Genomic DNA, 27,858 nt, shown 5'->3' with positions numbered 1-27,858 from the left:
GGCACCGCGCCCGGAGCGCATGCGCGCGCGTCGCAGCTCGCGAGATAGCGTCGCATCCCTATGAGCATTAGATAAAAAAAATGTTTTTGAATTGACAATGTTGTTGAACCCGGTGCGAGTGACTAAGTTTTTGCTGGCGGGATTGACTGTATTCTTTTTCAGCTGGATCGTGTGTGTGAATGAATGGCACAACGTGACCTGGGGCGGGCGGCGAACCGCGCGAGCAGCGTCCACCATGCGCACCATCGTGGGGTACTCAGAGGGCAAGCGCGCCGAACTGGACCGGCCCTCGCCCGTGACCTGCGACCGTCTTCCCGCCTTCCCCAGCATACCTTACATTGTTAGTTACTTTTCTTTTTTTTACTAATTTTAAGAACTTTGCCGTCATCAATGCAAATGACGTAATGCCGATTACTACAGACATTTTATTTAAACCCATGGCCGTCTACCCGCCTTTTGTTATTTCGTTTTCAGTTTTTAAACTAACTCTTTGAACTCGAAAAATGAGAATGAGAATGAGTTCGAATTAGTTATGATTACTACTGAATTAGTTATGTGTACTTGTGATTAGGTTTTTGGTAGGAACGAAGTTGAATTAACCTATCAATCAGTCCGGTAAATAGAGTTGTGGATAACGCTCATTTCGAGGCTCGACTATATTTGAGGATTAAATTGTCTTATTTTATGCGCATGGATGCAAGAAACCGTCTTAGCGTTCTTTGAGTCGTTAAACCTCGGAGAGTCTTTAGGGTTCGAGTCTTTAAGCCTCGAAATGAGCATTTTTCACAACACTACGGCCACTACCGGTAAATGCGAAAAAAGAGCAAAAATCAAAACCTCGTCCGAAAATTGGCTTTATTTATAAAATTAATAAAGGCTTTGTTATACATTTTTATGCATATGATACTAATCGGATAATTTGTAATCAATTAATCAAAATAGAAACGAACAACAATAAATTTCAATCAAACTTGTGCCCGAAACCGGTAGCACCATCAAATGGACAATAAATTTTAGTTGTAAAAGTTTGTTGAAGGTTTTTTTACAGATTTCATGGTAACACCATTTAACTTAACTAAATGCCTGCGAAGATATATTTTTTTTTTGCAAAATACAAATTGCTTCAAAACTCCATTATGAACATAAACAGTTATAAGTACTACGTATAATATACAAAAACTTATTCAAAATAAGGAGAGAATAAATAGTATAGTGAAGACATCGGCTCTGAATCGAAATACAAGGGATATCATTTCCATGCCAGTTATCATTGATTCTGTGGTGACAAACTTTTTCCTTGGTCATTAGACTTAGCAAGAGATACCTATTTAAGAGTAGGTACAATAATATTTTTTATTTATTTTTTATGTGCACCTACTACTTACTCTAGAGATGCGTGTAATGGTACAGGATGTATTAAAGTGCAATGACTTTTCTAATTAAATGCTCACTTATTGATGGCTTTGCATAGTCGCCGCCGTTCTCGGGAAAACAAGTTCTATCGAGAAAATTGTGCTTAGGTTATGCAACCTGTTTATTTATAATCTAGAACTGGTGAGCATTAAATCTACTATTTTCACATGGATCTTATGCAAATATTGCGTAAATTAATGTACCTAAATCTGATGAGAAAACTTTCCAGTCTGGTTTGTCAGTAGGAAATATGGTCCATTGTCATACTCATTAACGGTTACTTCAACATAAGTAATCTGAGAATCTTGGGAAGCAAGGCAATTTAAATAAGCAAGTGTTTGAATACAGCATTGTAATGTAAAACATACAGGACTTCCTGAAAATTAGAAGAATATAAATATTATCGAGTGTATTTCCTTACAGAATCGATGTCGCCACTTTTTCGCCCGTTCCGCTTATAACTCGCATCCGTTTTTTGTGTTTCACTCACCAATAAAATTTAATTGTTTTTGAACCATAATCTTCGTCATAACAATTTTTTTTAGCAATAAGTTCGATACAGATTTAATTGAAAAACATAAAATTACTTTTTAGCCATCCAATTTAAGAGAAGTCTCTTCGTTCCATTCTCCTTACAAACGTACTCTTGGTCTCATTTGAAAACTAGGCAACAGAAATAGATGAAATTTTGTAAATATGGATTAGACGTAATTATATGCCTGTGGTTTTTCAGATTTTCTTATAAATGTATAATATCAGAATTACAGGAGCTCAAAACTCGACAAAAAAAAAGATGACAACTTTGCACGAGAATTCATCATCATCATCATCATCCCAGCCTATATACGTCCCACTGCTGGGCACAGGCCTCCTCTCAGAACAAGAATTATTGCACGAGAATTACAGACTAATAAAGCATTTTTACAAAAATCGAAAAAACCACAGGCATAGAAAATATAATGAATATCTTGATTGTAAAATATCATTGATTTCTGTGCTATACTTTTCGTATAATATGAGGACAACGAAACCCAAAATTCAACCGCCCAAATCTTGAAAATCCCTTTATAAATTACAGACGTCGTTGCGAAAGGCATGGGGGGACGGCTGCGAGCTCTTATGTCACGAGCGATAAAGACAGCAATATCCCAAACAAATACCTAACGCGGCCGCACGGCCGGCAGGGAAACTTTTCTTAAGCGCCTGGCGCTTAAAGCTCGCGTGATTTCTATACGCTATTATTATAATTGAGGATACGATTAACAAAAACCTGCAATAATCTGCTTTGTCAAACAACAAAATATATCGCTTGTGTGTCAGCTAAAAAATTCAAGGCCAATCTATGAAAATTAAAATTCGCCAATAAACGTCATAGTTTGCTGAAATTAGTGGTAACTAAAATTATGTGCCTTTTTTGAGAATAAATAAATAAAAATAAATAATAAAATTAAAATAACTCGACAACCACCACTCGAGTCACTTTTTTTGTAGGCAACACTATCATTCATATCGGTCGTATATCGTTCAATGAAAATGAAAACACTTATTTTAATTAAAGATTAATTTATTAAACAAATGGGAAAAACTAACTAGGCGAGTACTGCCTTTTCGCAAACTCTAAAACTGTAAATATTTCAGGATTTATTTCAGGGCCATCGTGTAGAACCCTTTAGGTTAGGTTAGGTTAGTTTTATAAAAATCCTGAAATATTTACAGTTTCAGAAATATTAAACAGTTGGGAAATGAAAAGTTGCGAAATGAAACAGGTTGCCTAATGTTATTCGCCGAAACATTAGTAAACCAGGAGAGGAGGTACCTATATACTTATACCTGCCAATCTAGTACCTAGTTACGCTAGGAAAAATATACATCCCAACGCTTGTATGTTCCTACTTTCGGTTAGTGTAACTTTTTTTTGGGATACCTCAAGTGCCAGTAATTTAACTTATTCTTGCGATGTTAAAAAAAACTATTTTAACTTTTTTAACAAAAAACATAGTTTGGCCAGGAATTTTTCAGCCAACCTACTCGCACAGTATACTTTGACATACTTGTATAAAATATTTTTTATCCATTAAACAGATGGATGAAAATCCTCTCTACTGGGATCTTATATGTGAAACGTGTTTATATATGTGCTGCAAAAAAAAAACATAAATTAGCAGTAATTTTTTGCCAATTAAAATCCGAAAAATTGCTACAAGACAGTTGGCTTCCTATAGGCCTTAGGGTAATTTTTAATTGGCCCAGTCCTTGTTGTACAATGATATATGGCTCACGTGTTCTTCTGTACAATAAACTGTTGATAGGCGGCTTCTTAATTAAACTAGTCCACGATTTTTTGCTACTAAATAAATTGGTCTATATTACGTATCAATTAATATTCAACGCTTGTTCGTCGATACCTAGTTTTAAGTTATTATTAATTACTAGCTTTTGCCCGCGGCTCCACCCGCGTGGTATTCGGTTATCGCGCGCTGTTCCCTCGGGAACTGTGCATTTTTCCGGGATAAAAAGTAGTTTGTCACTCTCGGGCCCATAAAATATCTCTATGCCAAAAATTTACGCCCGTTACGGCGTGAAAGACGGACAAACACACAAACTCACTTTCACAATTATAATATTAGTATATATAGATTATTACGAGTATCTGACTGAATAAATTTTTATTCATTCTTCTGGAGAAGCGGCCACAAGGCTTGTGCCAATGGCGGATTTATCAAAAAAAACATTCGTTTGACACATTTCAGTCGACCTGATATGGGCCAAGTGATAAATCGGTCAATAAAATAAGAGATAGCAATTTGATAAAAACTATTCATTTAATTAATTTTCCCGGGCATTATACGTAATGTCTATCCCCTAATTGGGCAGAGTACTAAAAAAATATGTTTCATTAAGTAATTAGTATGAGTTTACGTTTAAAAATTTATTAGTTTTATAGATTTATGCAATTAAATATCTATCAAAAGTAGAATACTTATCGAAAATACAAACTGAGACATGGATTGGGAATCGAACCCAGGTCCTCACGCATTGCTGAGGACCTGGTTCGATTCCAGCGCTGGTCTCTTTTTCTGGTTTCTGTGCATCCATGTCTCAGTTTGTATTTTCGATATGGTTTCACGGATACCCGTAAAAGTAGGTAACAAATTTTTCAAAAGACTCCAAATAACCAATCATAGAATTTTTCACCTATGATGAGTTACGTTTTTTGAGTGTACCTATTTTTCGGAGAAGTTGCTATTATATTTTAATAAATAATATTTTTCCAATTTTTTTTTCAAGAAATAAAAATACTGCGCAACAAATTTTTTTTGCTATTTGAATTTTGAGCAGATGTCCTGTCCATTAGTCGAGCGTACGTTTTTAAAAAGTTATATTGTAATTTTGAATAGAACATTGTTTTTTTCCTCGCATTGAAAGTAGAGTGTTTAACGCGAGACTAAACTACCTTAATGCCACTCGAACTAAAGCCATCCTCGCTCTGCTCGGGTGGCTAAACAACTCGTGTCATTATGGCTTGTTTAGTCCCTTGTTAAACAATCTACTATTCTTCGCTGCCAGTTTCGCCAAATTTTTCTTTTGTGATTCGGGAAACGGTAGCTTTCCCGATATCCAGCGCTTCTGCAACTCGGTCAGCAACGTTTTCAATCGCCATCACTGCGCCACCGTTTTCTAGTTCTCGCTCGAAATAATCCTTCAAAAGAATTACAAACTCCCGACTCTGGGAGTTCAAAACAGTCTTTTTAGACTGTTTCGGCATTTTGCCAAAAAAATAACTACAAACTTAACAAGAAACAGTAACAAAAGTCAACAACAATAATAACAGAAATGAACAATAACAAAATACCCACAATGCAAAGAAAACGCAACGAAAACAATTAGTATATATACAAGGCAGACGCACTCGTACTGGACAGTGACACTGACATGCACTTGGCCACAAGATGACTGCGGCCGCGTTCCAAATAGGCGCGTTTACAAAATCTTGCAAGTTCTGTTTAAACATTTAAAATATCTTAGTGTTCCCTGTTATCGAATAATGAACCGCGGCTATTGCTGATAATGTTGTGTGACGTCACTACTCTGTTTCGTTTTACACATTGCGTCATTTAACAAAATAAATATTTTTCTATCGTATTCGATGGAGTCTATTTAATGGACACTGATATTGCTATACATTTTTAAAAAGTACAGTTTTACATTTTTTTTATTAGTTTGCTTCAAAATATAAATTATTTTAAAAAACTATTTTGCGAGCATAGTAGGTATGCGTAATTCGGAAAATTTTCAAGTGTCACAGAACTCATAATAGGTGAAAAATACAATAGGTAAGTAAAGTTCTAATCTGGCACTTGCCGGTTGCTGCCGCGGCACACTCGCTTCGCTCGCTCGACTCGTGCTTGTTTTGGGCACAATTGAACATAACACGCTCCTCCTCGTTGCGCTCGTCATCATACTTCGGTTGGCAAAACATCATTTGTAATCAAATTGTCCAGCGATCACATAGTAATATTCATAATGACCAGACAATAATATGATAAATAATGAAATTTAGGAATAATTCATCACTTAACCCGGTATAGCGTCATTCATTATTCATAATGCGCAGTCACTATGAATATAATCTATTGGATATACATCTTAAAACCGTTATCTTATGCTTAGCTCACATTTATGAAGCTTGATTTCAGAATCAGATCTCCTCTGGCACGGGCACAAGTTTATTAAAGCCAAAGTATAACAAATTGGCACAGATAAGCATCAGTCGGTACGGCACCGGCGAACGCGACCGTTCTGAGCTTCGCGTGGCATCATTTAGGGTTCCACAGTTTATGATACCTAAGTTGAAATAAATGAAATACATAATCAGGTGTATAAAACCTACCTTTACACAGTTTGATGATATAAGCTAACTTATTCAGACACGCGTAACAACGCTTGTATTAACTCAACATCTGTCACTTTAACATAAGTTTTTGTGTGAAAAATGTGTTACTATAACACCTTTATAACGTTCATGAATAAGGACGGAGGTATGTTGCTTTTAAAAGCGTTCCTGAATAGTAGGTACTAAAAGCTTTTTGGATTGATTTTATTGCAGTTATATATTCCGTAACCTAAAGTTAAATATTAAAAAAAATATACCTATAGAGTTAAGTAACTAAACTGTTTCGAGTATCTTCCAAACATTGTGTTTTGCTCAGCGATAGAAGACTCAAGTTCGTTCAATGAGTTTAAGCCTACGTACATCTTGTTAGCTACTCCGTGACCACATGCGATGTTCCAGGTAAAACACAAAAAAACTACACCGATTAGACTATATAATCTCCCACGATCACACTGAACATCATCATCAGGTAAATTTCGATACGTAAACGGTAGTTTTCCATAAAAAATAGCCTAAAAAGAGTTGTTAAAATGCATGAAACGCTTGAAGTAAGCTCGCTGACATAGTCCCAAAAGTCACTAGATTTAGCGACTAAATCGCTAAATCGGCAATACTACTTGCACTTGTCCATTTCGTACTTAACCAATTTTTGTAACGCGATAATCTATGTAATGCTAGTCACGAACGCAGAATAAATCGAAATCAATATCTTCTACAGAGATATTGATTCGTAATAGAATATAGCCACCGGGTTATCGTATTTGCGATTACGGAGTAGGTACACTTCGCATCTCTCCTCGTCAAAAGAAATCGTGCAATTCGTGCAACGTCGGGCCATCCAACTAGGTTAAACAATTCTTTACTTAAAACACATTAGATTTTATCGAATCTGTAAAAAAACATGTTTTTGGGCTAGTACCCAAAGTTGTGGTCGCTCAGCGTGTCTTTATTGCTCTTTTATTTACTACACTTGAAGCATTTAATTTTAAGCGAGCATTGTTAATATGGCTAGTTTCACAAGTTTGCAAGTCTATTTGACTCCTTACTTATTCAGAAACTAGCTTTTCCCCCAACTTCGTCTACAAAGAATTTACTGATATCCCGCGAGAACTATGTATTAATCCGGGTTATATAAACTATCAGCATGCTAAGTTTCATTCAAGTTTATTTAGCCGTTTTTGTGTGATAGAGTAACAAAGATCCAAACATCCAAACTTTCAGTTATAAAGATTTTTCTAATTTAGGCAGTTTTAAAAACCGATTCTAAAATAATCTTATCTGAATGTCAGGAACTCGCGTAATTACATTCGCAGGAAACACTCCGTCATTAGGTTTACAAATCGGCATTACCGGACGAGCACGCAGGCTTTACGGCCGGATTAGTCATTATTTTCATAAAACATTTACGGCATCTAATCATTTCGTCTATTAAAATCATGTTTGGACCGAGATTTATAGCTTGATATCGCAAAAAACAACCTAATAGCTGATAATTTCGGTAAATTTGCTTTGAGATCATAGAGCAATGGAGCCAGTGCGTTAGTTTGGTTTCAAGGTTATTAAGGTTAACTTATCTTGCTGAACGTTTCGTCGTTTTTGGTAGTCTGCCTCTAATTACAGTACCTAAATATTACCCACGTTCGTGATGTGTATTATTTTAACGGAATAATGGTATAACTTGCTTAACACTTGACTACGCAGATATTTTTCCCACAATTAAATTATTATGATGAGCATTAAAAATAGCCTAAGATGATTCAAGTCTGCAATAAATTTTACGTAGTACACGAACGTGTTTAATTGGTATAAAAGGAGGATAAAAAAAGGAAATGTTTTTATTGTACCAACATTACCATTTTCATGATATAATTTGCGGATGGAACTTGTAAAACCATAATAACTGGAATGCAGAGCAATAACAGTCGTAGGCGCGATACGTGCCTTATTTCACACTGGCGGCCAATAATTTACTGAAAGGCAAAAATTTTATCCCATACGCCACATTTAAATAAGGGCTATTTACTAGCGTAAAGAGATTGAAAGTCATCTAAGCAGCAATAAGCATAAAATTATCCAAATAATAATTATTGTTTTTCTTTCAATATATAACTAACATCAGTAAATCACGCTACCTTCCAAAAACTTGTATTATTAAACGCAAGTCGTTGAATAGTTTAATATTTTCTGCATACTCAAAATCACACAAATCTAAATTAAGTTGTTGTAATCCAAACAAAGGCAGTCCTTTCGATTCCTTAAGCGTCCAACCACGGAAGTGAGGTCGCAAACTTAGAAAGGAGGGGTTCCTTTTATCACGCAAAATAGTGAATGAACACACGTTGTTGTATACTTTCCACCGTTTCTACATACTCAAAGTCACAAAATTTGGAAATAAATACGTTATTCTAATAGGAGCATTCGATTCCTTATGCGCCCAACGCACGTGAGTGTGTTCGCTAACGTGAAGTTTCCCTTCAAAATGAGGTAATTCCAATGCAGCTACATCCTAACTGAAACCTAAAGGGTTTATGGACAGAGTTCCAATTGAAAATATTATGGCAATAATATAGTAAGCTATATGAAAAGTCTTACTCAATTGCGCCTACGTGAATGTCGGTAACATCGCTCACGCGCTCACTTACAGTTTGAGCGAATACGAAAAAATTGAGCATTACGAGAAGTGGCGTGTAGCTTTAGGCTGTCGCACCTGAGAGTATTATGTTTTGAATAAACGAGACTCAACGCAGAAATGGAGAGTCACAACACGGAAATGTTAAGCCACTACTGTTCATAGTTTAGCCAAGTTAATGCATACTCGTAGTAAATATTCCTCGGCTAAATTACGTACAGTGGTAATTGACTTTCAATCTCATGTTGTGACTATACTTGACTTCTTTACGAGCATAACTACCTCGAGGTATATACGAATACGAATGATTTTATAATTGAAATTACTATAACTTGGATATTCTAATCACTTTTAAATACGTACTTTACTCCACCGGGGTGTTCGGGTGCGTTTTTCAAACTACCCTGACACTTACACGTGGCCACAGCCACTGTGATGTGGCCGAAATTTAAAGACCATGTTAAGGATAGGTATATTTTCATGTGATTAATACTCTTTTCACTACCTACTGTAGTAATTAAATTATAAATATAAATCGCAAAACTTTTAATTATTTTCAGAATATTTCTGCCAGACAAAAAGTCAAGTCAAAATCTCAGAACCACAAAGTAAATCGTCCCAGAAGACTCTACATGCGCCATATTTGTTAGTCTTTTCTTTACTTACTTGTACGTACGAATATCAAGGTATATAACCGTAAAAGAAGAATAGGTAGGTAGATCAATTTTAGCTTTTCAACTCCACGCCTAAAGTATATACTGTATATACCTAGTGCCATCCACGAAGACGCATGATTTTGTCAAAATTAGACATTAATGACATTGTAATAAGAACCACGGCACGCGTCATCGTGAATGACTCTACCTATATATACTTACTTAACATTGCACATTATCCACCAATTAACGGTCAGGCACGAATTATGTCAGTATGTTGGCTAACTGTAGCTGTAATTATTTTGATGACAACAACCAACGTCAGTTTTTATTCGTCACGGGATGTCCCGGGTCGCGCGTGAGGCTCGGTGGGTATGTGACTTGAAACTTTAGTGACATGATTTCGAAAAATAAAGAACTAACTGTTTGGGTGAGTAAAACTTAACTGTGTGAGCAATCCAGAATATTTCATAGGTTCATTTCGTTACGTTAGTTTTACTCAATATCCCTGTAAAAATCAGAGTCAAAATTTGCATCCGAGTTTTTATTTCAGAATGGAGTCACGCCCTTGACGGGGTACAATTCCCCCGGGGTGCACATCGACCAGTGTATCAACAATGAACAATAATATACTGAGCGGCAAAAAATCTGATCCTCAAATGTATGTAGAATCGGTAATTTTGTATGAAGGGTGGGCCAAATTTTTTGCCGCTGAGTATACAACAATACTGTCAACAAAAATTAATAAAAAAACCCTGAACAACGTTTGCAGGGTATTTCGGTCAAAATGACCCAACTACCTGATGGAATATCGCGAATTAATTTTGAGACACCTTGTATGCAATATAAATTCAATTGTATTTGATTGTGAAATTTCAATTTCAATCACATGTAATTTTCACTAGTTTTTTTTTCAGTGATTTTTCATTCAAGCGTTTTTCTTTTGTTCTCTCAAATTAATTTACTCATTCACAATAGAATTGCCAGAGGTTGGAAAATTTGCTATTCTAATTTTATGAGATTAATCTAAAATTACTATTCCAAACAGGAAATTCTCAACACTATTAGGTAAAATATAAAAGTACTTTATCACGTAACGACGCGTAATTGCGATAAATCATTATAAACGACGTTTATTAAAGGCACATAGTTGCATCGTGGGTCCTGCGCTGCATCAGCTTCCGTTAATAAGACCACATATTTCTGCGATTGCTATCATTTCCGCTCGGCTTTCCTAACAGGGTTATTCGATATCATCTAAGCTATATGTACATATAGAAGCGAAGTGGGAGCTAATACACAAATTGGTACCTATTACAGATGTGGTGTATGTTTTCCAGAGTATTTTATCGGAAAGGTTCGTATTTGCCGTGCTCTCTCAATTAGCTCCAGTACCTTCAGTAAACTTCCATATTAATGGACATCAAAATATCGCTTATTTAATAAAATAATTGATTGACACTTCGGGTGAAGTCGTATTTCGATTGAAATCCGATTTTTCCCGATGGAAATACATTTTCACTATATCTGTGCTTAGACTTAGACATTACGCGTAACTAAGAGTGAGATACGGATATAATTTTGGCTTCGCTACTAAGCCAGTGTATCACTTAGATGGTTTGGAATACCGGCCTTAACTACCGACACTAACTTGAGGTACGTTCCCTGAATAAGTAATGTTTAGCGTTAGGAACATGATTAACATGACCACGATCAAGCTAACCTATTAAGTGTGCAGTCCGTATTACTAAGTAAGTAAGTAATAAGTAGTTAAGTATTAGGTAGGTACTCCTAAGTCGTGAACTCCTTAATTCTGAAGCATTCTTTCGTAGTAAATACTGTGTAGTGATTTTAAGTTAATTAAATTATTATTAAAAGGTGTTGGTAAAATGAAAAGCAACCTGCCACTATTGTACCGTTTTCTGTATTACTTAACTACCTGTGGCTGCTGTTGCTGTTTAATAACAGTTCCTTTACATTGCCCTATGAACTTTTTAAAGCAAATCAACATATTTAAATCCTTCATCGGAGTTAAGTAATGCTTTATTTTAGCAATGGGAAGCTACCTACATCATAAAAATAAAATTACTTTCGCACACGCTTTAAAACTTGCAATATAAGTATTGACCCGGGTTATAGTTAATTAGAATCTCATTAATCCTTGCAATGTATATTACCCTTGTTAATTATAGAGATGGTTAATGATCCCGTACTAAAATAGTAAATAAGTGAGTAAATTTTATGTTCGCAAGATTTACGCACCTGCACACAGTTTAACGATTTCGTTCTTGTAACTTTCATACGTACCTATATTAAATAGACGTATTTAAATCATAATATTCATAATGAAATGTATGTTTATACGCGAATCGAAGAGCAGCTGAGATTTTTATAGTTTTATTTATTCCTCAGAAGCATTAACACAGACACAACATTACATGTTAATTATGTACTTTATGCCTCAGCAATAAAGGCTTCCTATTAGCATTTATTGTCAACTTGTCAACTGTCCATAAAAAAGTTACACTAATAAAAAAGTGACAAGACAAATTCGTTTGGCAATTCCAACAATTACTGTAGGTAACAAGCAGAACGTCACGAAACGAATACTACGAGGGATAATATTTACGGGCCATAAACTATTTGTACATAAACAGTTTCCCGTCATCTGGTAGAATAACAATTAATTAAAAACGTCAAAATCTACAGCCAATTCGTAAAAAGTGTGACCACGAAAGTAAAGGTGGTTGAAACGCCTGTATAACGAACAATTATGATTATTGCACAAAAATGTTTTAAAACGTTACGTACCTATACATTTATAAAACTTTGTAAGTATTGAATTATTTCTCGTCATTTAATCGCTAACGCACTATGTGTCTGTGACTGACGCCACAGAAACTTCGCCGCACCTTCAAGTGTTAAAGCCACAACAACATACTCGTATCACGTACATTTTGACTCCGCACGTGAGTAATTTTGTGTTGAATTCGGTGTAAAGGCCGCAATCATTCCCTATTGTATGCAATGATTGTAGGTATTTCGTACCATACGTGCAGACGACGTGTCTTATGAATAAAAACCGACCAAGAGCGTGTCGGACACGCCCGAAATAGGGTTCCGTAGCCATTACGAAAAAAATAAGTAACATTTTTCTAAGGATTTCGTATTTTGTACGGAATATTCCAAGTTTAGGTATATATTTTTTTATATATATATATTTTATACCTTAGGCTGCTATTTACTCTTAAACTACTAATAATTCTCAAGAAAACTTAACCGTTATAGTTTTTCTTGTAAGTTTGATATACTGAATCCTGATTTTTTTCAAATTTTTCCACCCACCGGTTTAGATTTTAATGAAAATTTGCACTTTAAAGTTGAGTATTTTGCATACACATCACTGAATCGTTTTAGCAACCCCCTAATGGTTTTAAAATACCTATCCAACGATACCCCACACTACATTACGTCTATGGGAGGTACTCTAAAAAAAAATATTTTTGAATTTTTTATTATACCATTTTATCGGCATAGTTTATATTCGTGCAAAATTACAGTTTTCTATCATTGATAGTCCCTGAGCAAAGCCGCGGACGGACAGACAGACAGACAGACATGGCGAAACTATAAGGGTTCCGTTTTTGCCATTTTGGCTACGGAACCCTAAAAAAGTTTAATAGAGCGAAGATAATATCTGCTAAGCAATTTCCATCTCAGCACTTATTATTAATAGCTAGTAGCATTTCCCGTGATTTGAACGCGTAGTTTGATGTGGGGTTATAAATCAAGTTTCCGCGTAAAGTGCGCTAACTTGAATTCGTGGGAATGCGGCTTGCGCGCCTCGGACGTATGCAAATTGCAAGCGCGAGATGCCGGGATGCTTTGAACACGGACTGTGCTTTAAATCAGAGTTTTACAACCTTTGGTCTCTTCCTAGTCTATATCAATAACCATCTGTTTAGTTTCTAACGACGATAAATCTTTCAACCTTTAAATTAACGGTTAGGTATTATGTTGGTTGCAATAAGCTTCGAATTGGAAGATCATTTTAATAATTTAATAGCCATATTAAATGATATTGTAACGGACAACTTACGTCTTAAACCGAGTTTAGCTCGACATGTTTCGGGCTATCAGAGCTAGTCGCGCGAGCAGAGCGGTGGCGCGTAGTGTGCGTGTTGCGGCAGCCGCCGAGTCGCTTGCTCCTGAGAAAAAGGGCTACGAAATAGCCCGAAACATGTCGAGCTAAACTCGGTTTAAGACTTAAGTTATCCGTTACAATATCATTTAATATGAGTGAGTCTCACGGTAGTTTCATGTTCAAAATTTAATAGCCAATAAACACATTATCATCATCATCATCCCATAATCCCAGCCTCACTGCTGGGCACAGGCCTCCTCTTGGAATAAGAGGGCTTGGGCCGTAGTTCCCAAACCTGCGAAACAATTTATTGGTGTGTGTGAAGTTCCCAATCCGCACTGGGCAATAAACACATGGTCATTAAAAACTTTTCTGATTAACAAAATTACGAAAGGCGTTTTGAATGCATGCTTGCATGAACAGTATGCAAACAACTTAAACTGTATTTTTTATTTTAAAACTTTTAATAAAATAACATATAACATATTAACATAAATTCAGAGTTGACAGATATTACCAACTGGAATTCTGAGTCGTTGTTTAAGCTAAATGTAAATAAATTAGCGAAGTAAACAGGAACTATCGCTATCTCGCAGTCGCAGCCCACAGGTCGCGTACCAATGCCTTAAATCAATTACAGCTTAGAAGGTGGGTGTACCTATCAATAGCGTGAGTGGGCTGCGTGGTGCAGTCTAGATACCAACTTAGGCCAACTGCTATAACTCTGTATACTTCGTTACTCAAACAGATCGTATCGTCGAGAGAGGCAATCAATTGTACGCTAGGTGGTTAGTTGAAATGCACTTCATTTGCTTCATTTTGTTCTGTACTTCCTTATACAATCGCGGTTTTACTCGATTAGATTACTTTATGAATCGGAAAATATAAAAAGTTTATAGATGTTTAGATTTTTTATAGCAAGCAGTATCAGCTTAGTGGCATTTGACTCTTACATTATAAAGTATCATACGGATGTGCTGTAAATTACAATTAGCATTTTTACGAATAGAAGTAGTGCTATGTGATGTCATCATATTGCTTAAGTAAGTACCTATTATTTTTAACTAAAGTAAAATATAGGTATAATTATTACTGTTATATTATTAGTAACATAACCCAACGTAGGGTCCAAAATTCTGCCTTGCCTGAAGTAACGAGTCTTCAACCCACTGTTGCCGAAGATGATTTAGAGCTCTGCTTGACTATTTGTATATGATAGGTTCAGAGTCACTCAACGAGCTTATAGAGAGAGCCAAGCATTGCTCTCTAGTTATTTACCTGTTAGAATCCGGAATACGGTAATTCATCGAAGATTAACTATAATCACCGTCATAGCTCGAAGAATATTTATGCGAATGTGGCAATGGGCACACATCGCTCGAAGAACAGATAACTATTGACAAGGTTCTCTTGTTGCGACGACGAACCGAAAATGCAGCGTTGGCAAGCCTCCCACTAGGTGGCCGACGACATCGCTATAGTAGCAATGAATACAGTTGGCAAGTTGTCGTTCATTTGTGGCATGCTAAGAAGGAAACATTTGAAGACACGCAGAATTTTGTTGTAGGTACTTTAGTTAAGGTTGTTTGAAGCAAAATGAACCCAGGTTTTGAACGGTACATGTAGAGACAATTTACGTCGTGTGAACAAATTGTTCGTCAATTATAATAGCAGCAAAAAATGTTAATGTACAGTGAGGCGAAACGAAAATAAAACAAGCACTGGCTCGATACTCCGAAATCTGCGTGATGTCACGCAATTACGCTCTCCACGGAACCAGCGACCAACATAAAAAGAACTCTTGCGCCTGCATTCTTGAACCGAACATATTGTAATTTATCCGAAACATCGTCATTTAAGAGATCTTGCTGCTTTTGCGGCGACGAGGAGGTACCGTAAATAATTGGCAGTTATGTTTATCCCAATTAGCGGCGGCGATTATAAAGTAATAACAACTACAATATTTACAGTTAAACTTATTATTATCATCGTTGTTAACCACCTTTTTTTTGTTCTAACTAATAACGCACTTACTCGGAACATAACATTTTTTTTGTTTTCCTAATCATATCCGCACTATGGGCCCGCGTAGGAACTACGGCCCAAGCCCTCTCATTCTAAGGGGAGGCCTGTGCCCAGCGGTGGGACCTATATATGATGATGACGATGATGAATCAATTTTTTGGAAATATCCCGCTTTGACTTCAAAATTAGATAAATTAGTCGTAGAAACACTCACTTCAGTCTTCAATATTCCTTTTGACAATAGATCTTGGACCCAGGCTACCCTACCCATTAGGTTCGGCGGCCTTGGAATCCGTAAAATTCTTGTGTTGCTCTACCTGCGTTCTTGTCCTCGGTGCATGGTGCACAAAGCCTTATAGCGAAAATATTAGATCCATCCATTGGATCTGTGGAGGCTGCACACTGCTCCGAGGCCATGAACGTTTGGTCCATAACCTGTCCCGACACGGACCAGCCTGCCAATCCCTGCTCGCAGAGGCAATGGGACGAGCCGCTCTGTCAACTAGTACGGAAAAACCTTTTAGATACGTCAACTAGTTCGGCAGACCGTGCTCGTCTCCTTGCGACTGCGGAGTGGGAATCGGGTCTGTGGCTGCAGGCGCTACCTTCTCCAAACATAGGTACTTTTTTAGACAACACCACCTTTCGCCTGGCAGCTAGCTTACGTTTGGGGCATCAATAAATCAGCCACATCGTTGTCAATGCGGCGCCATGGTGGACATACTGGGTCACCATGGCCTCTCATGTGTCCGGAGCGCTGGTAGGATCTCCCGCCACGCCAGTATTAACGACATCATCCGTCGGGCCCTTGTCAGTGCGAGAGTTCCGGCAGTCCTCGAGCCCAGCGGGCTGGCCAGGGACGACGGCAAGAGGCCTGACGGAATGTCGCTGGTGCCTTGGAGCATGGGTCGGCCGCTAGTTTGGGATGCCACTTGCGTTGATACCCTAGCACCGTCCCATGTTCCAAGCACCAGCGTCACCGCTGGCGCTGCGGCATCTTCGCTGAAAGCCTCAAACGCCGCAAATATGCCGCCCTGGGAACCAGCTACATGTTTGCGGCATTTGGTGTTGAAACCTTGGGGCCTTGGGGCCAAGTGCGCGTCGGCTGTATAAAGATATGTCGACGCGCCTAATAGAGGCCTCGGGCGACCAGAGGGCTGGCCACTATTTCGCACAGCGTATAAGTATCGCTATACAACGAGGAAATACGGCCAGCCTTCTGGGCACCTTACCCATTGACGGCGATTTAGGCCAAATTTCTATCTATAGTTTAATTATGTTTTATTATGTTTGTTTTAACAATATACAAGCCTGAATCATATTGAAACAATTTTCCCATAAAATTATAGGCTGAAAGTGAACTACAAAGCGTCTGCTTGCTTAGGACCGGTACAGATGAACAGCATTTTGAACTGCAACCTATTTACAAAATGGCAGTACAAAGTGGCAGTTCTGTGCAGTCCGCTTACAGTTACCGTGCAATCCTGTCAACCGCACACCGACTGCAAGCTGGCTGCACGGTCCGCAGTTTTGATGCAGTTAATACACCAACTACGGCAAAACTCCACTCGAACTGCCAGTTTGCAGCTAGGTTGCAGTTCAAATGCTATCAGTCTGTACCGGCCCTTATGCAAAATTTATTTTACTAATTATATATCACACTCAAAATTAGTGACTTAATACTAGTTCTAATCTTTGTGAATTTGTAACATGCCCTAAAAAATATTTTTATAGGTACAAAACCTTGCAAGCAGTTCCTTTAAATTACGATTACTTTAGCAGCTAGTTTACGTTAATCGAGTTTTTGTGTCGGTCGTTTAATATTAATGTGCACAGACTTAGTTTCTAAGCGTAAGCGTCAATTACTTGCAAAGCTCTATACCTACATATGAAACAAATAGTAACAGGCTAAACTCAGTTAAACAAAATTTCTGTTTCTCGTAGTTTCGTGATACGTAGATAAGTTCATTTTTTTATTAGCCTATATCAATCTAGAATAGTGTACCTAACTCTCTATTGATGATTTTTCTTAAGAATCGATTCAGCAGTTGTATTAAAATTAAACAATAACTTTACAACTTTATTATGTTACTAACCTTTTGCTCGCGACTTCGATCGCGTAGGTAGTATAGTTTAGCGATTATAGTAAAGTAGTCAATACCATATGGCCAATAATACTCCTATAAAAACAAACCGGCAAAGTGCGGGTCAGGCCAGTGCCACTTTGAGACAAAAATTGATGTCACTCTTATTCCATTTCCCGCGATAATTTATAAAAATCCCTTCTTAGTTCGCTGTAGCACGCTGTAGTATACACATGTTATATGTATATAAAACCTTCCGTGAAAAATTATCTAACTGATGGAAATATAACATTAAACTCCGTTGCGGGGTTTAAAAATTTAAGCGTACATACATACAGACAAACGGCGGGAAGTGACTTTATTATCCTACGTTACTTAAGAGATGAAGGAGAGAAGAGAGCTGAGGGGGACCTTTGTCCCACAACGGACGTCCTAGGGCTAATATTATGATATTTAAGATGATGATGACGTTAAGAGATAAAAATGTTAAGTATATTGTTTTAGAATCGTACGTGGTCTCCGAACGAGCCGAGGGAGGAGACGTGGCAACGCGTGGACGGCACGAGCGTGTCTCTGTATGCCGCTTACTACGACCAACGGTCGACGCAGCACTACGTGAGGATCTTAGCCGCTTTCCACGGTCAGTATCCTTGAAAAATAAATCGCAATATGTACGGTAAACGTACGAGTGCTTGTCACTGTCCCAATATTTGGCATCTTTAATCTTCTGCCATTAGCATTAGAGATGACAGCCGGCTGCATGTCCTCTATGGGGCTTTAGCGTGTCGGACACTCGGACTTTTACTTTAACTGGATGTTTTACTAGTCATACACAGTCCTTTTTAATTGGCGATCAGGTAGGAGTTTAAAAATGTGAATTACCAGCCTAAGTAGAATTCAATATGTGAGATTTCACGCAAATACCAACAATTACAATAACATGTTATTATTAATTACAATTAACGATATTGTTACAACCAATAACCACTGGGTACCGCGTGGTCCACGGGCCATGTGGGACCATGTGATAATAATACATTAATTAATAATTATTGAAGTGAAAGAGATACAGATGAATTAGCGAGAGCTTGGAATTGCATTTGTAGTGGTGGTACGGTTAGCATGAAAAGAAGAATAACTTAAGTACCTATTTTTCTTAATAAAATGAAATTACATACCCTTCTCTTCTTAACAAGTAAAATAATACTCAGTCCTTTTTTGCTTTCATTCGCGATCATTTAATTCTTCGTCTGAGATGTCACAAGTGTTGAAAATAATATTATGATCTGTGATTTGATCCATTTTCCCTTCTTGGCATCTATATTTCATTTAATCCATTATAACAAATCTATTACGTTAAAACTCAATGAAAATAATTAATAAAATATACTTATAGAAAATTAGAAAAAAATACACACATACACCATTAAACCAAACCATATCTACTTGTATACCAACCACCATAAAACCATGTATATTTATTTTCTTCACTTTCTTTAAAATATAGGTTTACTTACGCACTACGTATATAATACTAGCTTATGCCCGCGACTTCGTCTGCGCGGACCTAGCTTATCGCGCGGTGGCGCCCTATACCGGAATAAAAAGTATCCTATGTTGATCCATGGGGCTTAAACTATCTCAATACCAAATTTCATCAAAATCGGTTCAGTGGTTTCGACGGGAAAGCTTAACAGACAGACAGACAGAGTTACTTTCGCATTTATAATATTAATAATAATACTAGGGATTTAGAATTTGACACTGACATTATTTTGGAATTTTCTTCTTGAATATAATTATTATGCATGTAGTATTATGCTGATAGTACGGGAAAAGGGAATTCAAATATAGAATGCCTATAAGCACACAATACCACTACATATTATGCAATGAGGCTATCGCGTATGAATTCGCCGCTAGAGGCGCTAGTGTAGCGTGAGGTCTCCGAAATGTCAAATCTCATACTTTTCGGGTGAGCTACGCGGGTTAATTTATAATTAGAATAATTTTGTGAATATTTTGCAATACCTGAAATTAATTATGGCAATTATGCGTTACGGGGCAATGAATGTCTGTGTTTTGAGACAGTTTTGTCTTTCGGAAACTTTTGTCCTCCCTTTTTTTCCGAACGAAACGGGACTACGCAATACTGTGGTTGCTCGATATTTTTATGGTACAGTTTTGAGGTGTATTTAATATGATTTTAATCTTAACTTTGTTTTCATGCCCGTAATAACAGACTTCGAAAGCCACACTTAAAAACCTTATTATTCATTAACGAATTATAAAGCTTTATAGAGGTTGGAAGCTCAAAGACTAAACCATTAGTAGGGTGACAACAAATTTCATTCGCCAACTGACCCAGTCCCAAATGTAATCAAAGCTTGTACCTACTATGGGTAACGGATAAACATACTTCAATACATATTAAACGTCCAAAGCCCGAGAACAAATATTCGTATTATTCATACAAATATCTACCCCAACCGGGGATCGAACACGGGACCTCTAGCTTCATAGTCATGTTCTCTAACCACTTTGCTATCGGTATCCGGTCGTCAAAACATAACACCTGAATCGGAATACTACACAAACTTTTATAACTTAACATTAGCATATTAACTAACGGCACCAAAACATTTTTTTTTTGTAGGTATGGGGTATGGATGAGGAATTTAACATGAAAATAAATATCTATGGTCATTCGTCTTCAACAATAAACCATCCAAACAGGTCCATAAAGTTGTAAGCTTGTTGCGAATAATCTATTTAGAATAATTAACCACATGATTATCATTTTTTGTCGTCGCCGCGTCGTTAACATGCCTTGGAGCCATAAACGACAAGACAATATTATCACACACAACACTCCCTACACTTGTCTAGAAGTTAATTGAATTGAATTGCCTAATCATGAATTATTCAAAACTTTAAACATCTGCATACTGGCTGTTTTCCACCTTTGTTGCAGTCCTTTAATGAGCCTGCTTTTACGAACAAAAAAAACTACGTAATTACGTAATCTTCCACCTGCATGTCTTTTTGCAGTGCTGCTTTTTTTAACAATAATGAGTGAGTATAGGAACCTTATTAGAATTTCATAATGCCTATGACTTTGTATAAAAAATCCTTGGGTAAAAATTAAACGTTGTAAACATTGTTATGTACCTACGTGAACACAAAGATTAAAAAATCGGCCAAGTGCGGGTAAAGTCCGCGCACTGCGGGTTCCGTACAAATCTGAAAGTCATGAAAAAAGTTTTTGTACTTCATAGTATCTCTATTCTGGTGTAAGCAAGGTATTTTTGTAGTAGTGTCCTTTATTTATGCTGTGAAAACTTACCTACCTACTTCTCGTCAAGTTTTACAATTCTATGTAAACAGGAAGTAGGTAGGTAGGATTTCGGACCCCACGGTTTTTAAATTTTACAATTTTGCACTCCAATTGTGGCTCCTACATTTAAATGGTTTAAACCATAAATTTTTTATAGGTTTTCTTTGTCATCTGTAAGTAAAAAAATATTTTATGGAGTTTTTTAATTTTCAAACAAAACTCGGCGGTTTTGGAAATAAGGTGAAGTAATAGTAAAAAAGAAACTCTGACCATAATATGGTATATGAAATCATACACAAAACAAACAAGTTTTTTACATACATTTAATGAAACGTTTCAAGTTTAAGTGAAATAATATAATTGAAAGCATATTCAGCAATTACGGTGTTTGCACAGTGCGCGCGCGCCGCCCGGGGCACTCTCGTATAACAATTACTTTCCGTGAAGCTTCACTGACGTCTCAAATCTTATTTATTTATTTGAAGAATGTATACAATACGATAACGATGTAACTATAATTTAAAATAAATACAACAAACTAGGCAACTCATAATACCTCTAAACAACCTCTACCTCTAAACATTGTGTTTATGTTTTTCCGAAATTCCAGGATTTTACTAAATTCACAAAAATTATATCGTCGTCTTTACTTACGTTGTGTGATGCAAAATTTGATGACCCCCGGCTTAGCGGTTTAAAATTTGATATTTTACACGGAGCCTGCGGAAATATCGGGATAAAAGTACGCGTTGTAAAAAGTAAGTGCCTATGTGTTATTCCAAACGTCTAACTATCTTCGCATCAAATTAAATTTAAATCTGTGGAGCCATTTTAGCGTGGAAGAGTAACAAATACTTACAGACACACACACACTCACTCACAAGTTTTCGCATGAATAATATAAATTGAATTCTTATTTGCTAAAAATAACCTCCTCTCTAAACTTCCGAGGAACATTTCACTGTAAAACCATAATAAGATACCTATAAAAATTTATGGTCGAAAATTTTACCACAAGCCTACCCATAACAAGGCGAAATAAAGTGTGTAAACAAGCGACTTAAAGATAAGGTCTTTAAATAATGTGTTTCTTCAACAAGTACACAATCTGCGCTAATAAAGACATCGAGCGAATCTCAAAAGGTGATAAGGCAATGCTGTAATTATCTACAGCCTAGGGTTACCAGATAAAAAAAATCCTGGCAATATCTTACACTATTCAGTAAAATGTTTTGTTTTAATTTTGCTCGTGATATTTGCGCGCTTAATGAACAAGAGCAAAATAATTGTTGAAGTAGTTCCCAGGTACCTATTATAATTTAATTAATTCCTATTGTTTTTTATTGTATAATAAGTAAAATTCATAAGTAAAAAAAATGTATTCTGAAAGGCAAGACATGAAGGACAGGACATACAATTATTGAACATCTATATATTCAATTTAATAATAATAATTGTATACCTAGTGCCATCCACGAAGACGCGTGATGTTGTCAAAATTAGACATTAATGACATTGTATTAAGAACCACGGCACGCGTCATCGTGAATGACTCTACCTATATATAGGAACTCATGTTTGACAAATAAATTTTTTTTTTTTCAATTTGAAAATAAACAAGAGTATTATGAAACTCGATTGTTTAATTATTTAATAGTTATTAATGAAATAATGATGCTCATAGGCTCTAGGTCGCTATTAATTACCGCCCAAACATATAATATGGATTCCTAACAGGAGTTGTTGTTTTCTGAATAATATCCATCAGTTGCGCCTCAGCTCCTTATTGATGGTATCTAGTAATTATTAAAAGTGTAACCTATACTTACTAAACAATATTTTGAAAACGTAAAATAATATAAATGCTGTCCGGTCGTCTGGTAGGTAACCCTACGCCATAGAGCTCAATCTAAGTATTGTCTTTTTTACCTAAACGGACTTCAGATTATCCTCGTGGTATAAATAAATAGCAGTGATAAAAGATTTTACGATCGGCTGGCTCATTGTGAGTTGTAAAGTAATAATACTAATAATCATGATTTGAGGCTGGTCCAATTGCCAGTGGATTTATTAAAAAAAACCGGCCAAGAGCGTAACGGACACGCCCAAGATAGGGTACAGAATCTTCCAAGTTTAGGTATATTTTATAACTTAGGCTGCTACTTACTGTTAATTCTCAAGCAATCTTAGCCGTTATAATTTTCCTTGTAAATTTGATTTACTTAGGTACTACCATCCTGATTTTTTTCAAATTTTTTCACTCAAAGTTGAGATTTTAGAGGGAGGGGGGAAGCTCGATTTTAATGAAAATTTGCACTTTAAACTTGAATATTTCGCAAACAGATCACTGAATTGAAAAATAGTCTTGGCGACCCCCAATGGTTTTAGAAGACCTATCCAACGCAACGATACCCCATGCTATAGGGTTAGTCGAATATTAGATTATCAGAATGTTACCAGTAACACAGCTTAAACACTGTTGTCAACCTATAAAATGATCAGGTAGCAAATTAATTTGTTAGCAAAGCCAATCCTAAATTTTGTTGATACATACATGAGGTGCGGAGATAATTTTTATGCATGTCATATAAACATACCTAGTTTATATTTATGACTTATGTATATAAAAATTATTAGGAGTTCACCCTATCACATCAGTGTCTGCTCTTCTTAATTTGAAATCTTTACGCTAAGTACACATTTAAATCTCAATAAACGCCCTTTAACTTTATCTACATTTTAAATGGTCCACTAGATTTAAGATAATTGAGCTACAGACGCGCAGTTACGTTATTTGCGTAAATCCATTCCTTTCCCTCAGTAAACACAGAGATGTTTTTTAGTTGGTGTAGAGCATCTTTATGGGAACAAAGTGTCGGGAAAAGGTGCGAGTACACGGCGCAGCACGCGGCGCGAGGGCCGATAAGCCCACACTCATTTGTCACACGAGACGGCCGAGAACGTCGTGTAAATTCCTTCCCGGCCGAGATAAACGCCACTCGTATATATTGAAAGCAGACGGGTTAAAATACTCCCTCTGATGACCGTTTTAAGCGAATCAGCCGGACATTGGATCCATTGAAGGCGTTGTAAATGCGAGAGTGTCTAAACGGGGCGGCTGTCTTCGTTAACTACGACATACATGAGTAATTTTCAAACCATGCTACCTGCAAAAAAAAGCATTTATTTCATCAGAGATCATTAACATCAGAAATCTGAATAGTTATTATTAATACATAGAAAGATAGATTTATTATTAATGAAAATCACACATTACACAGACGTATCAAAAATATAAGGAATTCACAAATGATCATCAATGAAAATAAAATTACAATTATGATCAAAATAAAAACAACGTCAAATAAATTTATAAATAAGAATTAAAATATTCTATCAACAAGTTTTTATGAAGTAGCCTTTTAGAATCTCCGTTTAACTTTGTTGGCTTACATAATTTAACCTTACTTATGTTCGCTTTACCCTTCACGATCTGTCAATCAGTATAACTAAACCTGCCGTTTTACTACATTGCTCCAGCATAAATGAGACTCGTTGCTGCGAGGGTAATTTCTCATGCAATCGTTAAGTTTAGGTTTAGAGATAACATACCACTTCTAAATTATAAACCTTTAACACGCAGCGCAGCAACACATAGATGTGCCAGTGCGCAGCGCAGCCACTGGAAACGGTGAAGCAAAAAGACATTTCTATAGGCTAAATTGATTTGTAATTCTACTCGTTCCTAGTGGGAAGTCGCCCCATCCTGTTCAGTAAAGGCCGCAATTGAAGCACCGTTGTAATGACAGTTCCTTGAAAGCACCGCTGTGCAGTTTGCCTTAGGAAATGACTCAGCTCGACTAAATCACTATTATATTAGTAATAGTTTTCGCTATAAGAAATAAATAACAGGCTTGCCTTGTATCTGTTACACTATTACGGTAAACATTTCCGCTTCCATTTTATTAATGCTTTACGGTTTGTCGTGTACATTCCTTAGCTTTAGACATAGACGTCTGGATAGCCGAGTAGTTAGAGAACCTGAGTCCAAAGGTTCGATCCCCGGTCGGCGCAGATACCTACATATTATGTGCGAAAAATAGGAATGTACTTGAAGATGTATGTATCTATATGACATTTATATTTTATGTTTGAGTGCAGCTTAGTAATTTTGTGTTGTGATATTTAATACAATATTGTTTATTTGTCTGCAGGTCGCAATATCTCTGCAGAGGTGCCATTGTTCTGCCAAACTCGTTTTCTAAACTCGGACGAAGAATCGGTTGAAGTTGTAGCAGCCAAGCCTTTAGAAATCTGGGCGCACGAGTGGGATACAACATCACGAGAAGTTAAAACACCGTTGCTCCTGTCTTGCCCCCTTACTGAAGTTCTAAATGGACCATCGACCGTGTCAATTGTGACCCAGCCGTGTGATGACCCCACTAACGCTTTTACTTTAAAACCCACCCAAGGAGCACACAAGTATAATAGAACCTTTACCATTTGTGTGAAAGACATGAACTTTGAGAAAGACGTATCGCAAAATCTTATTGAATGGATAGAAACTAACAAGATACTCGGTGTCGACATGATAGACGTTTACGTTGACCGAATCACTAAAGAATCCGAGAACGTCCTCATGTTTTACAGGAACCAGGGCGTTGTTAGATTATTTCATGTTCCTATTAAACATAAGCTAGAAGGATCATTATGGCAAAGAAGAAGAGATCACATCATAACCTATAATGATTGTTTGTATAGAAATTTGAGAGAATCTGAATACATTATCCCGTTAGACGTTGATGAAATAATATTACCCAAAGTTGCCTATACTTGGTCTGAACTTCTGAGTCGACTTATCAAGCGTGGGTGGAATGCAACGCAAAAGTCATCCATTATAATAAAAAATGCATTTTTCTTTGATTTCATGCAAGGAGTTGATAAGTATAATATAAGAGTCAAAAAATTGCATTCTAATAAGAGCAAAACTTACATGAAACGTGACGATGTGCGGATTCCGGAGAGAGAATATTTAGATGAAATAAAATTAATAGGTGATGTTAATAGTATAAATGATGAAGTCATAGATATTAAAAATATAGATAAGGAATCTTCTGATATGTACAGAAGTAGATGTGGAAATGAATTAGTCGTTCCTAAATTAGCGAGTCACATAGTACGGTCGGCCATTATCAGTCCAATAGGGTCATATAGCAAAAGTTTTATGCTAACCAGGAAGGTACTGACGGCGTTTAACCACTACCCCTTGGCCAACATTGGATCGCCTGGCATCGGTGGATGGTCAGCACCATTAAGCGAAGTGCAGCTCAATCATTATAAGGTAAACATTTTTTTTTTTTAAATCTTAAAAATTCAATGTTTACCAAAGGTTTGTATATTTTTCGGCCATTGCATTAGTGTTGTCCAAGTTATGCTACAAAAAGCAACTTCGCCAGCCTTTTTGAAATCCTAGGAAGCTAGTTTGGGGACGTTTTCCATTTGAGTAAAGATAAGCATGATCTGCTTGTGAAATTTCCCATCTAACTAGGTATACTAATTTTAACTGGCCGTTTTAGATATTAAAGTCGTTGCCCGCAGTTATACTTTTCGTCAAAATTAAGTCAACAGCGATGGTCCAATGAAAATCATCACGAGCGATAAACGCTACTTTACTCGACTTTTGTACAACAATACGGGTACCCCTCAAACAGTTACTTCTATTTGTATCTCAAACTAGGATTCAACTGAAAGCCGTTAACTTACTTTTATCATAAAACTCTCACCAAAACCAGCATCCTAGTTGAATTGATTCTATGTCCCACGTTTCTCTAAGGCTGCGGTCGCACTAAAAATGTGCGCTTAACAGAAAGAGTTGTAATGGCTGATTTAATGACAACATCTTACTTAACAGAAGACAATGTGGCGTACCTAACTTTGCCTCTAATTGTGGTCCAGTCAAAACCAAGTACTTATGCCTACAGACATTGCTAGGCATGCACCGGCAATGGGTCGTCTCTTCAGGCATGCTTTCGGATGAGATGTCTCGGGCTGTTTAGACGTAGGTGCTTGTGTGTGCAGAGAATGCTCACAGAGGCATCCTCATCCACAGGGCCGGAACAGTGCCGAGATTAGCATTTAAAGCATCTAGTGCCAGGTTCTAAAACACAAAACTTGGCGCGCTTTGGCCATATCTACGCCTGCCCTGGGTCTGCGCTCTAAGCCTGGGCACCACTGGGGCCGGTCAATTGTTATTAGACTGCGATTGGAATGGGGTTTAAAAATCTGTCATTTATTGTAATGTTGACGTTTTGATTTGTGACGTATTTGGAATAACTGTCAATTCCATTAACCATCTTTCCACGGTGTTGTAGCAGTGTGCAAATGTGTAAATATTTGATTGCACAAAAATAAAGAAAGTAGATTCGGGTAGCATTTAAGAATTTGGCGTTGTGTAGCGAACTATTCGCTTCGCATGCCTCGCAATGTCTGTACGCAGCTTAAATAAAGCGGTCGTGACCACGTTGTGCAGGAGTCGTGCAACACGACGGTGCTGATGGGGGAGTGCGAGCGCTACGGGCGCCGCGCGCGGGTCGACACCGCGGCGCTGCGCCTGCGCCGCCGGCTCACGCGGGCCCTCGCCGCCGTCGCCGCCTGCGCTGGAATAAACCATACCTGA

General features: G+C 37.1%; 1 protein-coding gene across 1 annotated transcript; it reads left to right on the top strand.

The window, feature by feature from the left end:
- On the top strand, window positions 1-27,858 carry LOC141437199 (uncharacterized). Its single transcript, XM_074100455.1, has 4 exons — window positions 1-340; window positions 18,350-18,485; window positions 25,397-26,523; window positions 27,712-27,858. Exons 1-4 carry the CDS (start codon window positions 98-100, stop codon window positions 27,856-27,858), a joined length of 1,653 nt encoding a protein of 550 aa, XP_073956556.1. The 5' UTR covers window positions 1-97.

This window comes from Choristoneura fumiferana, chromosome 17 (assembly GCF_025370935.1).
Source record: "Choristoneura fumiferana chromosome 17, NRCan_CFum_1, whole genome shotgun sequence".
In the NCBI taxonomy this organism is placed as follows: domain Eukaryota; kingdom Metazoa; phylum Arthropoda; class Insecta; order Lepidoptera; family Tortricidae; genus Choristoneura; species Choristoneura fumiferana.
Note: the sequence above shows the minus strand (reverse complement) of the source record. Positions and strands in the feature narration are given on the sequence as shown.

Bases quoted from the DNA above. Each gene is read 5' to 3' on its own strand.
- LOC141437199 (XM_074100455.1), top strand. From the start codon at position 98: ATGTTGTTGAACCCGGTGCGAGTGACTAAGTTTTTGCTGGCGGGATTG. The intron at 341-18,349 runs GTTAGTTACTTT...ATATTGTTTTAG, and splicing joins TCCCCAGCATACCTTACATT to AATCGTACGTGGTCTCCGAA. The intron at 26,524-27,711 runs GTAAACATTTTT...CACGTTGTGCAG, and splicing joins TGCAGCTCAATCATTATAAG to GAGTCGTGCAACACGACGGT.